The 14,026-nt window shown below is 51.0% G+C and overlaps 4 protein-coding genes across 4 annotated transcripts; 3 read left to right on the top strand and 1 right to left on the bottom strand.

The window, feature by feature from the left end:
* OST1 (dolichyl-diphosphooligosaccharide--protein glycotransferase subunit OST1) lies at positions 1–1,704 on the top strand (the record flags this gene model as incomplete). Its single annotated transcript, XM_041683234.1, has 3 exons — positions 1–356; positions 481–1,513; positions 1,579–1,704. The coding sequence occupies 3 exons, from the start codon at positions 1–3 to the stop codon at positions 1,702–1,704; spliced, it is 1,515 nt and encodes a 504-aa protein (XP_041537940.1).
* Positions 1,705–6,140: 4,436 nt separating this feature from the next.
* GDH2 (glutamate dehydrogenase (NAD(+))) lies at positions 6,141–9,627 on the top strand (the record flags this gene model as incomplete). The annotated part of the gene is made up of 4 exons (XM_041683245.1): positions 6,141–6,459; positions 6,533–9,366; positions 9,424–9,524; positions 9,582–9,627. 4 exons carry the CDS (start codon positions 6,141–6,143, stop codon positions 9,625–9,627), a joined length of 3,300 nt encoding a protein of 1,099 aa, XP_041537941.1.
* Positions 9,628–10,145: 518 nt separating this feature from the next.
* Positions 10,146–12,607, bottom strand: AKAW2_11222A (putative mitochondrial respiratory complex I chaperone (Cia84); the record flags this gene model as incomplete). The annotated part of the gene is made up of 2 exons (XM_041683256.1): positions 10,146–10,314; positions 10,398–12,607. 2 exons carry the CDS (start codon positions 12,605–12,607, stop codon positions 10,146–10,148), a joined length of 2,379 nt encoding a protein of 792 aa, XP_041537942.1.
* Positions 12,608–13,005: 398 nt separating this feature from the next.
* AKAW2_11223S (mitochondrial 37S ribosomal protein bS18m) lies at positions 13,006–13,787 on the top strand (the record flags this gene model as incomplete). Its single annotated transcript, XM_041683267.1, has 3 exons — positions 13,006–13,153; positions 13,251–13,489; positions 13,581–13,787. 3 exons carry the CDS (start codon positions 13,006–13,008, stop codon positions 13,785–13,787), a joined length of 594 nt encoding a protein of 197 aa, XP_041537943.1.
* Positions 13,788–14,026: the final 239 nt, after the last annotated feature.

Consider the following 14,026-nt stretch of genomic DNA (forward strand, 5'->3'; position numbering starts at 1 on the left):
ATGAGGCCGTTTACCGCACTCGCTGCGCTGTGCGGCTTGTTCCTGTCCAGCAGCAACAGCTTGGTTTATGCCGACTCGACTCCCTCGAGCTCCCCTGTAGCTCTCCCTCGCGATTTCAAGCCTCCCCAAGTGTTTAAGAACAACAATCTCGTCCGCAACACCAATTTGGAGAAGGGTTATCTGCGTGAGACCGTCAATGTTGTCGTTGAGAATGTGGACAAGAAGCCGCAGTCCGACTACTACTTGTCCTTCCCGTCAGACCTCTACGACAAGGTCGGTGCCCTAGAAGTCCGTGATAAATCGGCTCCTGAACAGGGTCGCTTCGAGGTGGAAGCTACCGAGTTCGATTCGAACAGGTAAGTCGTTCGCAATGGCGGCCAATGGCTGGGTTGGTGGAGGACGAAGCCACGGTTGCTTGATCTATGCATGGTGGAGGTATCTAGAACGGCTTGCTGACCTTTTGTCTTCTTGAACATACAGGGACTTCCAGTACTTCGTTGTTCACCTCCCCAAGCCTCTCGCCCCTTCGTCGCAAATCACCCTGGGCATCTCCTACTCCGCCCTCAACACCTTGAAGCCTCGTCCTGCGGCCATCAGCCAGACTGATCGCCAGTACCTCGCCTATGCCTTCTCGGCCTACGCTCCCTCGGCGTACACGACTGCGACCCAGAAGACCAAGATCAAGTTCCCCAGCACCAATGTCCCCGACTACACCACCACGGACCTGACGTCTGGCGCGGATCCGGAGCGCCAGGGTGCCACCTACACCTACGGACCCTACGCCGACGTCGCTCCCGAGACCACCTACCCGGCCAGTGTCCGGTACGAGTTCACCAAGCCCGTCATCACTGCCACTCTTCTGGAGCGTGACCTGGAAGTGTCCCACTGGGGCGGCAACCTCGCGACGGAGGAACGCTACTGGCTGCGCAACAACGGCTCCAAGCTCACCGACAACTTCAACCGTGTGGAGTGGACCATCAGCAGCTATCAGCAGCTGCCGTCCTCCGCTATCCGCGAGCTGAAGATCCCCCTCAAGCCCGGCTCCGTGGACCCCTACTTCACTGACGACATTGGAAACGTCTCCACGAGCCGCTACCGTCCCGGAAAGGTCCCGAACCGCGACGCCTCCCTGGAGCTCCGTCCCCGGTTCCCCATCTTTGGCGGATGGAACTACAGCTTCCGCATTGGCTGGAACAACGACCTCTCTGCCTTCCTTCGCAAGGCTGTCACCGGCGCTGATTCTTACGTCCTGAAGGTCCCCTTCATCGAGGGCCCCAAGGTCCCCGAGGGTATTCAGTACGAGAAGGCTGTCGTGCGCATCATCCTCCCCGAGGGTGCCCGGAACGTCCGCTACGAGCTTCTCGAGAAGGCGACCAGCAATGGCCTCCCCGGTGCCAACCAGATCCAGACTGAGCTCACCAGCCACAAGACTTTCATGGATACCCTGGGACGCACGGCGCTGACTTTGACCGTGGAGGAGTTGACGGATGAGGCCCGTGATTCGCAGATTGTGGTAAGTAACTACCTACATACACCGGATACATATCGGAAATAGTCAAGCTCACACATTGGATATAGATCACTTACGACTACTCTCTGTGGGATGGACTGCGCAAGCCCGTGACTATCACGGCTGGCCTGTTCACCGTGTTCGTTGCCGCGTGGGCAATTGGTAACATTGACGTGAGCATCAAGAAGCGGTAGATGGAGGTTGTATCATATTGTTTCAATTATACCAGACAGACAGGCAGAATTCAATAGTAGCTGTTTGTAGACGACTAGAGATTGATAGTGTGATCTAATGATTCCCTTCTGAGTAATATGGAGACTGCCTAATGCAGAGTGGTCTTTGCACTGAGGAGTCAGTAGGTTATCAGCTGTCAGCGTCACCTGACATACTAGGCCTCTCTAGCTTAAAAGTTTGGCAAACCAAAAGGGATTAGCCTCTACTGTATGTTATTTCGACGTTCTATATCTGGGTCTGCTAATGATGGCCAGATCAGTGGGACCCTTGGATGCATGATATGGACGCTCATGTGTTTGTTTCTGTGTACCTTGCATTATGAAAGAGCCTGGAAACGGATCACATAGATTTGAACAGCGAGAAATAGGGAAAGTGTAAAGTCCGCTGTGACGGGTACTTACCATCATCAGCCCTCATGAATCTTCTCCAGCTATATCTCAATCCATTGCACTCGTTACCTGTTCGGTTGGTTGTACACATGGTAGAGCAAAGTTTCACTGTATCAACTTCGAACTTTTATAATGACAATCATTGCAGGTGTAAACTAGTTCACCATGCAGCACGCTGAGTGCATTACGGATGGGTTCTATCCCGTCCAGTAGGATCTTATCGGAGGACCTACTCATTGTGAGCGAAGACGACCACAAGCTCCTCAAGCCGGTTGTATTGCAGCTTGCACCATGCAGGAGTGAGAGCAAACCAAGCGGAAGCTGATCAACGCGGTTTGCATGCAGATGCTGCAGAGTGTAAATGATAGATGTCTGCAGCTCATCAGCCATTATACTGCTCCCTAACTACCTCCAGTGCACGAGGGCAATGGCAGCGACCAAGCAGCCTTGACTGCATCCAACCATTCGAAACTCTGAAATGCAGGTGACAGAGTTGGCCTTGGTATGTGACCTGTCGGGATCGGACTTGCGGATGATATGTCGCCGGGATAAAGTTCCTCCCAGCAGCAGCCGTGTCTTCATGCAAAGCTGTCCGAGAGCCTATTCAGCTGAGTCTTTGATACAAGTCTAAAGACTAAGCACCTATCAGCGACCAGCAGCCGAGCTCGAGCAATCAAATAGCAAAGACGGTGAAAATACTCGGGAGTCACAAGATGCAGAATGCGCGACACCGCTTGTGCGTGCCTCATCCCGTTGGGATGTTGGCATGTCTGGATTACTACTAGTCTTGCGGTGCATGGCATCCGGGCAGCGAATGGCGGGTTGTACGTCATTGCATCAAGGAATCACGGCAACCGAATGAAGCAGCCGACAGCGAATAGGAGCCACCGGGGATGGCGCATGGTCCGGGAGTATTCTTTTGTCTTCCAGTGAAGGAGTTCTCATTACTTCATATGGACCATTCGAGACGACGAGCAAGTGGAGCCTCCGGTGGGTTAAAGCAAAACCACTCATGTTTGGAAGTCTGATCCCCATCCGTTCCACTTCCACCAGCCAAGGGGAAGGGGCGAAAAGGAAAGAAAGAGAATGAGGAAAAGGGACAATTATCCACCCCCGCCTCTGGAAGAAGAGGGGAATGTTGGGAGTTTGGAACTTTGGGGAAAAGAGGATACGCGGACGGACTTTCTATGGGGTAATAGCACGGGGTAGGCTTGAGCCATTTTAATAATGGGAATTCCGGCTGGGGATTCCGAAGCATTTCATTTGACTGCGGGAGTTGGAGACTAGTAGGCAGTTTTTCCTCAAACCCTCTCCTCCCCGCAAGTTGACTAGGAATGGATTGAGAATAGTACAGAAATGGTAGCCACGGGCCATCTTCCAGGTACCGATCGACCATTTCCCCCCGCAAGTCTAGATGCGTGAGGAAACTTCGACGGACACATATGACTTCACACTCAAGAAATTGGAAATTGCGTGCTAACTCAATACTACTTCCTTTGTACTAAGTGGTTACCCAATTCCAACTAATCAATTATCCCCGACAGTGCAAATCTCCCAAAAGTGGTATTGTAATGGCGGTGTGTGTGATCCATCCTTCCCTCACTGCGGTCAAGTACCAAGTAGGTTTAGTTATCAGTCAGTTTATCAGACTGGACACAAAAGAGCCCAATGATTCTGGGCCAAGTTGATTGATCTATTCCTAAAAGAGATACTCTGTATCTATAGTAGTCTAAAGTGGTAAGTAACATTGAAGAAACCCTCTACCGATCACAATTAACCATGACAAAGTACTCGAATTCTTGCTGCTATCTATCTGCTACACATCCGATAAGAAACCCCGGTTGCTAATATGATAAGCCCGAAGAGCAATCAAGTGCGGCATTTTTCCCTCCGTTGATGCTCGCCATTACGCAGAGAAACCTGCAAAATTCGGCATCGTCGGCGATGATTTGCAGCGGACTGGCCACCATGACACACCAAAACCCCCTTTCGAAACCTACAGCCCTACTAAGTGGAGTTGTTGGCCCCCCTCCAGCCGGTCCGGTCAGCTGACTAAACCGGGAATTTAGAGGCAAGTATGGATGCTGTAACGGAGTTTCTTACGGGGAAAGAATTATAACTGGCCTTCTACTATCTGATTATTTACAGTACGTACTTACTTTTACTGACTGACCTCACTGCATGCAGGTGGTCAAAGACCTTACCAGCCATCTCAATCGAGTTTCTCACACAGACACATACTCACACACTATCTATCTATAGTGAGTAATAGATCTCAATTTGGATCTATCCCGTAGAAGTCTCACGCGACAGGACTACTCACTTTATTCTAAATTTGTGCCTGGACGCCGCCGCCCCTGGACTGAACTCAGGTGACACTCCCTTTTACTCCATACCTTGTTAGTAACTATGAACCGGCAAACCAGCCACAATGACTCCAGCTCCTGTTCCAAAGCATCTGAGGCAATTTTTCCATTTTTAGCCCCGGGCTACCAATCACGTCGGTATCTTGCGGTATTTTTCACACTTGCCTCATTTGAACTAAAATGGTTCGCGATACCGAAAAAGGAAGCTGGGACCCACTCGACTTGGCATCGTGAATCGAGTCATCCGCCGTGGAGCCGTTGCACAGACGGGCCAGTATCAATGAAGGAAAGGGAAAAGGAAAAAGGGAAAAGAAGGGAACGTACATGGGAGTAAGGCAAGGAGAGAAATAAAAATCTTCCATGGATGAAAATACCGCTTCATATACACAGTCTACTCCCGGCGTACAAGCCTCATTGATTCTGTACTACATAAAGTATCTAGCCACCGCGGTATCTTGAGTAGGAACAAAAACATGAATTTGACAGTTGGAGACCACAACGGCAACGTGGAGACCCATGCACAAGGGCGGGCCATCCATGATCCTCAGGCAGAAACAGCCAGGCCGTCCAACGACTTGCCCCGGACCGGGCCCCGTTCCTGGCCGATCGCATAGCACCGGCTCTCTGGGTTTGGCTGGCTGGCCGAATGACAACTATTTGGGCCTCCCAAAGAAGTGTTGCAGGTATGACTTAATAATGGCTGTGCCATTTCGGATTAATTTCGTTTTGGGAAATTTCTGATTTTTTATTTTTATTTTTAATTTCTAATTCTTCTTTTTCTTTCGATGTGATAATAAGAAATGTTTATTATTCAATTATTATTATTTGTTTTACCTTTGGGGGAATACGACACTTCGTCTGGCTTCAGCTCCAGTTTGTATAAAGAGCCAGCATCTGCCGTGTGGATTCGCACCGTATTTCCACTGCTTTGTTTGTGTCCATCACAGTGAATAACCTCCCTTGTGATTTGATTTGATTTGATCTGATCTGATCAGATTTGAATTCGCATCCTTCTTTCCTTCTTGGATAAATTGGATCCTCTCCACTACTACTTACTTTTCCCTCTTCTCTCCCCGTCTTCCCCTCTTATCTGTGTTTCGTTCCATTCGTGAAATCCTAAAACTCTCTCAACTGAATTTCTCTGTGCATTTTATTGGTGACGTGTCGGTTGATGGCTGGTACCGACAAGTGAACCCCGTTTCAGTCTGTTTGGCTCATTTCTCTTGCTCTCCCCGATAAGCTTCGAGCTTTCGTCATTGCCCTGGCCCGTAGCAACGCCAGATCACCAATTTTCCTTTGCATCAATCGACGCTCTCATTGAGGTAAGTTTGTCGCTTGTGGTCTAGAATTTCCATTCTTTCCCTTCTTGCTTCTTTGTATATTTTCCTGTGCCGGTGCCATCTCCTGCACATCTTTATGCAGCTGTGTGGCTGCCTTATCTTTCCCGGCTTCAGCTTCCCTCCCTCTCTCCCCCCTCCATTCTCGCGCACGAACCAGTTTTCTTATTATTGCTAGCAGCTTGGCTCCTGTCTTTGTTATCCATGCATGGCTCACCAAGTAGCAGATATAAAACCCACTAGTGCCGCCTCTTTTCTGAGTTCAATTGAGCCTCTAAACTCCTCTTGCCACTCCACTCCCATCATGGTCTCTCCCGCGCCTTCTTCGTCGCCTCTTTCCGACGGCCACCTCAATGGCAACAACACCCTTCCCATGCGGACGGGGCCGAAACTCTACGGGAGCAACGATGGTTCTCAGTCAGGAGCTGGAACTCCTCTTGGTTTCCAAAGACACCCCCACAACAAGATCCTTGACAATGTAGCCGGCTCCAGCGTGCGCCAACCATCGCCGCAGCCCACGCATCTGGCTATCCCCGGTGGTGGGCAGCATCGCATTCTCTCAGAGGAAGACCCCGGCTATGTGGCGGCCAAATTCGAAGGGAAGGAAAAGCAAATGGAGCAAGGTGAGTGGAATTCGAAATCCGTCTGGTTCTATCGGTAGCAACTTATCTGACTCTTTGCTCTCTCGTTCGCTAGTTATGGATCAGCTGGAGAAGAAAGGCTTCATTCCCATTGAATTTGTCGTCGGGGAAACCGAGTGGTTCTACAACCAGCTCGGCATTGACGACACATACTTCCAGACCGAGTCTGTGGACGCTATCGTCACGCAGATTCTCTCACTATATGCTGCCAAGGTTGCAGCTTATGCCCGTGACGACAAGAAGCTCGAAATCAGGTTGGATAAGGAAGCAGAAGATCATGCTGTCTACATTGATACCAGCAAGCCCGGTATCGCAACAGTCGAAGGCCCCGGCTATGAACAGCGGATTGATAAGAAGTATATCAACCCCTCAACTCAAGGCAACAGCTATCGTGTTGAGACCTTCCGTTCCCCCACACCTATCCCCGGTGATGATGGGCAACAGCTCCGTTGTTACTTCGTGTACAAGTGCCAGTTTGCCAACCCTAATCCCGATCCGTACGAGACCAATATCGATATCATCGGCGAAAAGAGGTTCCTGCAGAAAGCCACCCCTAACACCAAGGCGATCTACCAGGAAATCATCAGCAATGCCGTGAGCCGCTCTGGCCCAGTGATTGAGCTGTTTGAGATTGAGAAGAGCCGCGAAAAGAGACTGGTCATTGCCTACCGCCAAGGGTCTGCCATGGGGCTTTTCAGCGCGCTCTCCGATCTGTACCACTACTACCGCCTGACCAGCTCACGGAAGTACCTGGAGAACTTCTCCAACGGCATTACGGTGATTTCGCTTTACCTGCGTCCTCTCCCCAACAAGGAGATTGCCGCCAAGTATCCCCCGATTGAGGCCGCCATTCACCAGATCATCAAGGAAGTCTCCCTTTTGTACTGCATTCCACAGAACAAGTTCCAGCACCATTTCGCCAGTGGCCGCCTTAGCTTGCAGGAAACGATCTATGCCCACTGCGCCTGGGTGTTCGTGCAGCAGTTCCTGAACCGACTGGGCTCCGAATACATCTCCCTCACAGATCTTTTGGATTCGAACAACAGCGTCCATGCGGAGCTGTTGGCGAAGATCAAGAAGAGGTTGCGTACCGAGACGTTCACATCAGACTACATCTTGGAAATCGTCAACAAGTACCCGGAACTCATCCACAAACTTTACTTGGACTTCGCCAACACGCATTACGTGCAAACGCGGGGTCCCGCCGAGGATGACTTCCTCCCCACCCTGAGTTACCTGCGTCTGCAGGTTGACGAGGTGTTGGACGGCCACAAGCTGAAGCAGCTCATTTCGAGTACTGCGGCCAATGAACATGACGAAATGGTCATGAGTGCCTTCCGCGTGTTCAACGCCTCCATCCTCAAGACCAACTTCTTCACCCCAACCAAGGTTGCTCTCAGCTTCCGACTCAACCCCGACTTCCTGCCGGAACATGAGTATCCCCAGCGCCTCTACGGTATGTTCTTGGTAATAAGCTCCGAGTTCCGTGGATTCCACTTGCGATTCCGGGATATTGCTCGTGGCGGCATCCGTATCGTCAAGAGTCGGAACAAGGAGGCCTACAGTATCAATGCGCGCTCACTGTTCGACGAGAACTACAATCTTGCCAATACCCAGCAACGCAAGAACAAGGATATCCCCGAAGGTGGCGCAAAGGGTGTGATCCTGCTTGACGTTAACCACCAGGATAAGGCCCGCGTGGCTTTCGAGAAGTACATCGACAGTATCTTGGACCTGCTGCTGCCTCCTGTCAGCCCGGGAATCAAGGACCCGATTGTGGACTTGCATGGCAAGGACGAGATTTTGTTCATGGGACCCGACGAGAACACGGCCGAATTGGTCGACTGGGCCACGGAACATGCCCGCAACCGCGGTGCCCCCTGGTGGAAGTCGTTCTTCACGGGCAAGAGCCCCAAGCTCGGCGGTATCCCTCACGATACCTATGGCATGACGACCCTGTCGGTCCGTCAGTATGTGCTTGGTATCTACCGCAAGCTGAAGATCGACCCGAGCACCATCCGCAAGCTGCAGACTGGTGGGCCTGACGGCGATCTGGGCTCTAATGAGATCCTCCTGTCCAATGAGAAATATACCGCCATTGTCGACGGGTCCGGTGTGATCGTTGATCCCCAGGGTCTGAATCATGAGGAGCTTGTCAGACTCGCCAAGAAGCGGGCAACCATCTCTGAGTTCGACCTGTCGAAGCTCTCACCCAAGGGTTATCGGGTTCTGGTCGATGAAAGTAACGTCCATTTGCCAAGTGGCGAGCTGGTCCACAATGGTATGATTTTCCGCAACCTATTCCATCTGCGTCGTGACCAGCAATATGATACATTCGTGCCTTGCGGTGGACGACCGGAGTCTATTGATCTCTCCACTGTTGGCAAACTCATCAAGGACGGAAAGGCCACCATCCCGTATATTGTTGAGGGTGCAAACCTGTTCATTACACAAGACAGCAAGCTTCGCCTCGAGAGGGCTGGTTGCATCCTGTTCAAGGATGCATCTGCCAACAAGGGAGGTGTAACATCCTCCTCATTGGAGGTCCTGGCTTCCCTGTCTTTCGACGACGAAGAGTTTGTGGAGAACATGTGCATCCGCGAGGATGGTACCGTGCCCACATTCTACAGTGAATATGTCAAGCAGGTGCAGGAGGTCATCAAGTCGAACGCTACTCTCGAGTTTGAAGCTATTTGGCGCGAACATGAGCAGACAGGATTGCTTCGTAGCGTCCTGAGCGACCGTCTCAGTGTTGCCATCACTCAATTGGATGAAGAACTCCAGAAGACAGAGTTGTGGGACAATATTGAGCTTCGCCGCTCCGTCCTCCACGATGCTCTGCCGAACCTCCTTCTGCAGAAGATTGGTCTCGACACCATCCTTCAGCGGGTGAGTATCACTTAAAACCCAACATAGTTCATCAACGTGATGCTGACCATCTAATAGGTGCCCGAGAACTATCTGAGAGCCATCTTTGGCAGCTACCTTGCTAGCCGTTTCGTGTATGAGTATGGTAGCAGCCCGAGCCAGTTCTCCTTCTTTGACTTGTAAGTCGTTCATTTCCCTTCAGAACATTTGATGCACATTTCTAATGATAACTACAGCATGACCAAGCGTATTGCGCAGCTCAACGCGAAACACGACTCTTAGACGGATATACCTGTTTTCTTTATGATTGTGTTTGTTTGGTGAAATGCATTTTCCGGGAAATACATACCTACTGCTCATCAGCAGTGTTTACGGATGTTCTAATTGTGACGATGTCCATTGCATGGGATACAAAAAAGACATGAATAATACAAACCTAATACATCATCTTCGTTTTCTTTCCTTTGGCATTTAAGTAGATTGCTCTGTTTATGCAACTTGAATACACCTCCAGAATAGTCAGGTTGAAATGAACTGCTGCCACACTTGCAAAATTACACCTCTCGTAACTGTTGGACTTTTTGAGACATACCTACAGGACACAGCCAAACAAGTTCCTACCCACATCCCCTTTAATCTGTCTTGTAGCATAAATGACTACAAGCGTAGTTACCATGATAGATGGAAATGATAAAGTAAACATGAATGATATGTAATGCTGCAGGATCAGACAATGAATGCTACATGAATAATGAAATATAGTACAGATGTCACAAGCCTAAATTACACGCAAGTAGTGACTAGACGACCACCTCATTGTCCTTGATGTTAAATTTCGGCCCTTCTTCATACTCGGTCCGCTCGATCTGTTCCAACTGCGCCCACAGATCGGGGTATTTATCCTTGGCCCACTTCTCAACCTCATCCTTCCAGTACTGATACGGGATGGCGTTGTAGAGTAATCCGATCCTGTAGTTTCGTATAAGTTAGTACAAGTGTTCAGACCTAATTCGGGGGTTCTCACTGAATGATGGGGAAGATGTGGAACGTACGAGTTGCGAGTCGGCAGGTATCCAGTCTCAGCCTGCATCTTATCCAGCGCTTCAGTGGCAAGATCAAACTCGCACTGTGCGGCCAAGGCCTCGACGTATGCCATGTACAGTTGGCGATCGACGGTGATTTCGAGACGCTTGACCTTGCTCATCATTCGCATGGCCTCCTGGATTCCGTTGTGGTGTTTTTCGCATGTCTTGAAGAAGATGGTGATGGTTTTATGGGATGGGCCTTCGTCCGATTGCAGGATGTCGCGGAATACGTCCAGCGCTTTTTCGGGCATATCGCAGGCGGCGTATGCCAGCATGAGGCCGTTTAGGAGGCGCGTATTGAGGTCGACTTCCACGTCGAGCTTGAGCATGTTGTGGACCAATTCGAGGTTCTTGGCGTCTTGGGTTCGCGCGAGGCCTTGGAAACACCGCGCGTAGGTGTCGGGTTTGGGTCGTCGTGCGAAGTCTTCTGCTTGTCGCATGTGTCCGAAGACCAGGAAGGCTAGGTCGCTACGGTCTCGCTTGAAGAATGAGGTCATGATCTCGGTTCTCAGGCTGACGCCGGATTCAGGGAACGCGAGCTGGAGTAGTCTGTACATTTCCCAGGCGTCATCGGTTTCCTGGGTCAGATCGGTGATGAAGTTGGTGAGGGTATTGCGGACTTTGGTTCTTTCTTCGGAGTCGTAGAGCCCGAGACGTGGACGAAGGAGCTCGGAGACGGCCTCCCACTCACGACGGTACAATAGCATGTGTGTCAGCGCTGCCAGAGTGTTTGCTTCCAACCGGACGTTGTTCTCGAACAACGGATCGGTGAGAGAGCCCACTTTCTCCACCACGGCATCCTCCTGGCTTGAGTAGCAAAGGACGGTGATCAGCTTGTTCATCAATGGCAAGTTCTCGAGCATGATGGTCTCTGGGTCGTGCAGATCTTCCATGGAGCTCAGTGCAGTCTTCACATCCCCAGCTTGAATGTACGCTTCCAGTCGCAGTAGGTACGTTTGCAAGTCCGGCTCCAGGCCCCACTGGGAGGCGAGAGAAGCGAACTCTACGGTCAATTCAGGATTCTTGATAGAGTTGGCGTATTCCATCAGATCGTTCACGCATGTGATGGTGAGTGATTCGCTGGCCTCTTGGTTCCCGGAGGTCAGAATTCTGGCCTTCTCCTGGACGGCCGCAGCACTCTTAGTTTGAACAGCTTCCCAGAGAAGCGTGATATTGATGGTCTCCGAAATCGGTGCGTGCGAAAGCGACTCGAAGATCGAGCTTGCCCAATCTGTCTCGGCCTTCAGGATTGCGTAGCGGATGACAGCTTCCTTCGCGGGAACGGAGGGTTCTTCTCCGGAAAGCGAGAGACTCTCGTAGACCATTTTCAATGCCGCTAGCAGGTCCTGTTCAACGAGGATGCTGACCAGCTCTTCATGAGCATGCTGATCAAACATAATGCCGTGCTCGTTCAGCTTTTCCGTGGTGCGTCTGAGCTGGTTTCTGTCGTTGATAATGGCATATCCTTTCATGACTGTGAGCCAAGGGGAGGGACTGGTCTTGCTCAGTCGGTTCCAGAAGTTCTCGACTACATGCCGCGCCTCATCTGGGTTACCAAGCATTGCCTGGATATGAATGTAAGATAGAAGCGCAGGACGGCTGACGTGATTGTTCCCAAATCCATGGTCCGCACAAAGCTCCAAGAAAGCTAGACGGGCCATCTTTCGCACGGTTTCGTGCGCCTCTGGCAAACATTTTGCCTCCGACAGGACGTAGAGGAGATTCTCGAGATTCTCGGTGGAAAAGACCTTTTGCCATTCCATGCGTTCCAGTTCCCCCTCGCGGGCTCTGAGGTACTTCCAGGTAGTAACAAGCAGCTTCGCATGGTAGTTCGTAATGATTCCAGGAGTTTCCGCGCGTGCAACGACAAAGTCCTGGAAAGCTTTGGCCAGAATTCCATTGGCGGGGCCTCTGCTCTGGTCACTTAGTGATCTCAGCAAGTCTCGCATTGGCTTCAATCCAGTTTCAGAGGGCAGAATCGCAGGTTGAGGTTCGGCAGTTGGAGCCGCAAAAGCGAAAAGCCCGCGTCGCTGGGCATGGTATGGACAGAGAGGACCTAGCTTGCGGGATCGATGGCTACGAGCAGTATGCAGGAGGCGATAGTGACAGCGTGATGATGAAAGAGGCTCATTATTCAAGATGGCCCGAAAGACCCTTCTAGTCAGGTGGGACTGCATGTTGATCAAGACGTGTCGATGCGAGGAGCTCCCTGGTGAAGGGAAGTCGAGTATTTCGTTTCTTGTCTAGTTCCCTTTTTCAGCAGAGACGTATGAAGTATAAGACAATTGTTTGCCAGACACCATGAAGCACGGTCTATGCACGATGTCAAGGGATGCAGAGACCGATTGGAGAATCAGGCCAATTGACGCAATGGCACCGAGGGGTGTTTCCTTGGATCGAGAGGTGGGAATGAAATGGAGGAGACGGAGTTGCGGGCGGAAGTTCCAGGCGGCTCTTGGCGCGTGCCGAAAAAAGAAAATCGATCGCATCGTCGGCCAGCTTCATCACCCCCGATCATTTCTCTCCGGATTGTCATTCTCCCTCCCCCACTCCTTGGCCATCTCACTGTCCCAGTATGGCTCTTCATCTCTTTTCGTGGTCGCCTTTGCGCACCGTTGGCTCGGCCTTTGGGTCGGTGTCTGCTGCTGCTAGTGTTGCTTGTCGCTGGAATTCGACGGCTGCTGCTCCGAATCCCGCTCCTCAGCGTGGTCCCAGATCTCGGTGTAGGTGATACTACTATTCAGTCCCAATCTCTACCCGCTTTTATCACGATCTCATCCCTTTCAATTGTTCCTTTGCTAATCGTTGGCTTCGACACAGCTCCCAAAGTGTACAACCGCCGTCGTGGGCCAGTGGACCGCCGCCGATTCCTCGAGGAGCAGCGGGCTCAGAGTGAGAGCAGGGCCTTGGAGAGGTACCAGACGCGTGAATGGAAAGCCGGTGATCTCTATGCCCCTCATGACCTCAGCCCGGCAGAGATGAAGAAATGGAGGAAGCGCTACAGTCCCTCGACTGATGCCTTTGACGCACTGAACCTGAACCCTCTGGATTTGTATAAGGTATGCCGACGCATTCTGAGCCCTTGGAAAAGAAAAGAGCATGGTTCTTTTTAAAGATTATTGCGGATTTCTGACATTTGATGCACCACAGAACTTCTCTGTCATGTCGGAATATATTACCTCGATGGGTCGGATAAAGCACAGGAACATGACGGGTCTGCGGCCCGTTAACCAGCGCAAGATCTCCAAGGCCATTCGGAGAGCTGTTGGACTTGGTCTCATGCCCAGTGTTCACCGACACCCGGAAGTTCTGGCGGCCGAAGCAAGGTCGCGGATGGAGGGAGGAAGTGGTTATTGATTAGAGTTCCTCTGTATAACATGGGTGTAGGGTCACGGACTGGACTCGGGTTGCTTTCGATATGATACTTCATCTTTATTCTCAGCTTTTGAATTCCTTGGTGTTTTTTCTCTGTTCTTCTATTGCTAGCCAGACAGCCTTGACGGGATGGCCTATGTACAACTACGACTATTACCATCATTATCCTCATTTCAATCCAACCAATACTATATGACATTGCGCAATGACCGGGACCGAAG

Source organism: Aspergillus luchuensis, chromosome 1 (genome assembly GCF_016861625.1).
Source record: "Aspergillus luchuensis IFO 4308 DNA, chromosome 1, nearly complete sequence".
In the NCBI taxonomy this organism is placed as follows: Eukaryota; Fungi; Ascomycota; class Eurotiomycetes; order Eurotiales; family Aspergillaceae; genus Aspergillus; species Aspergillus luchuensis.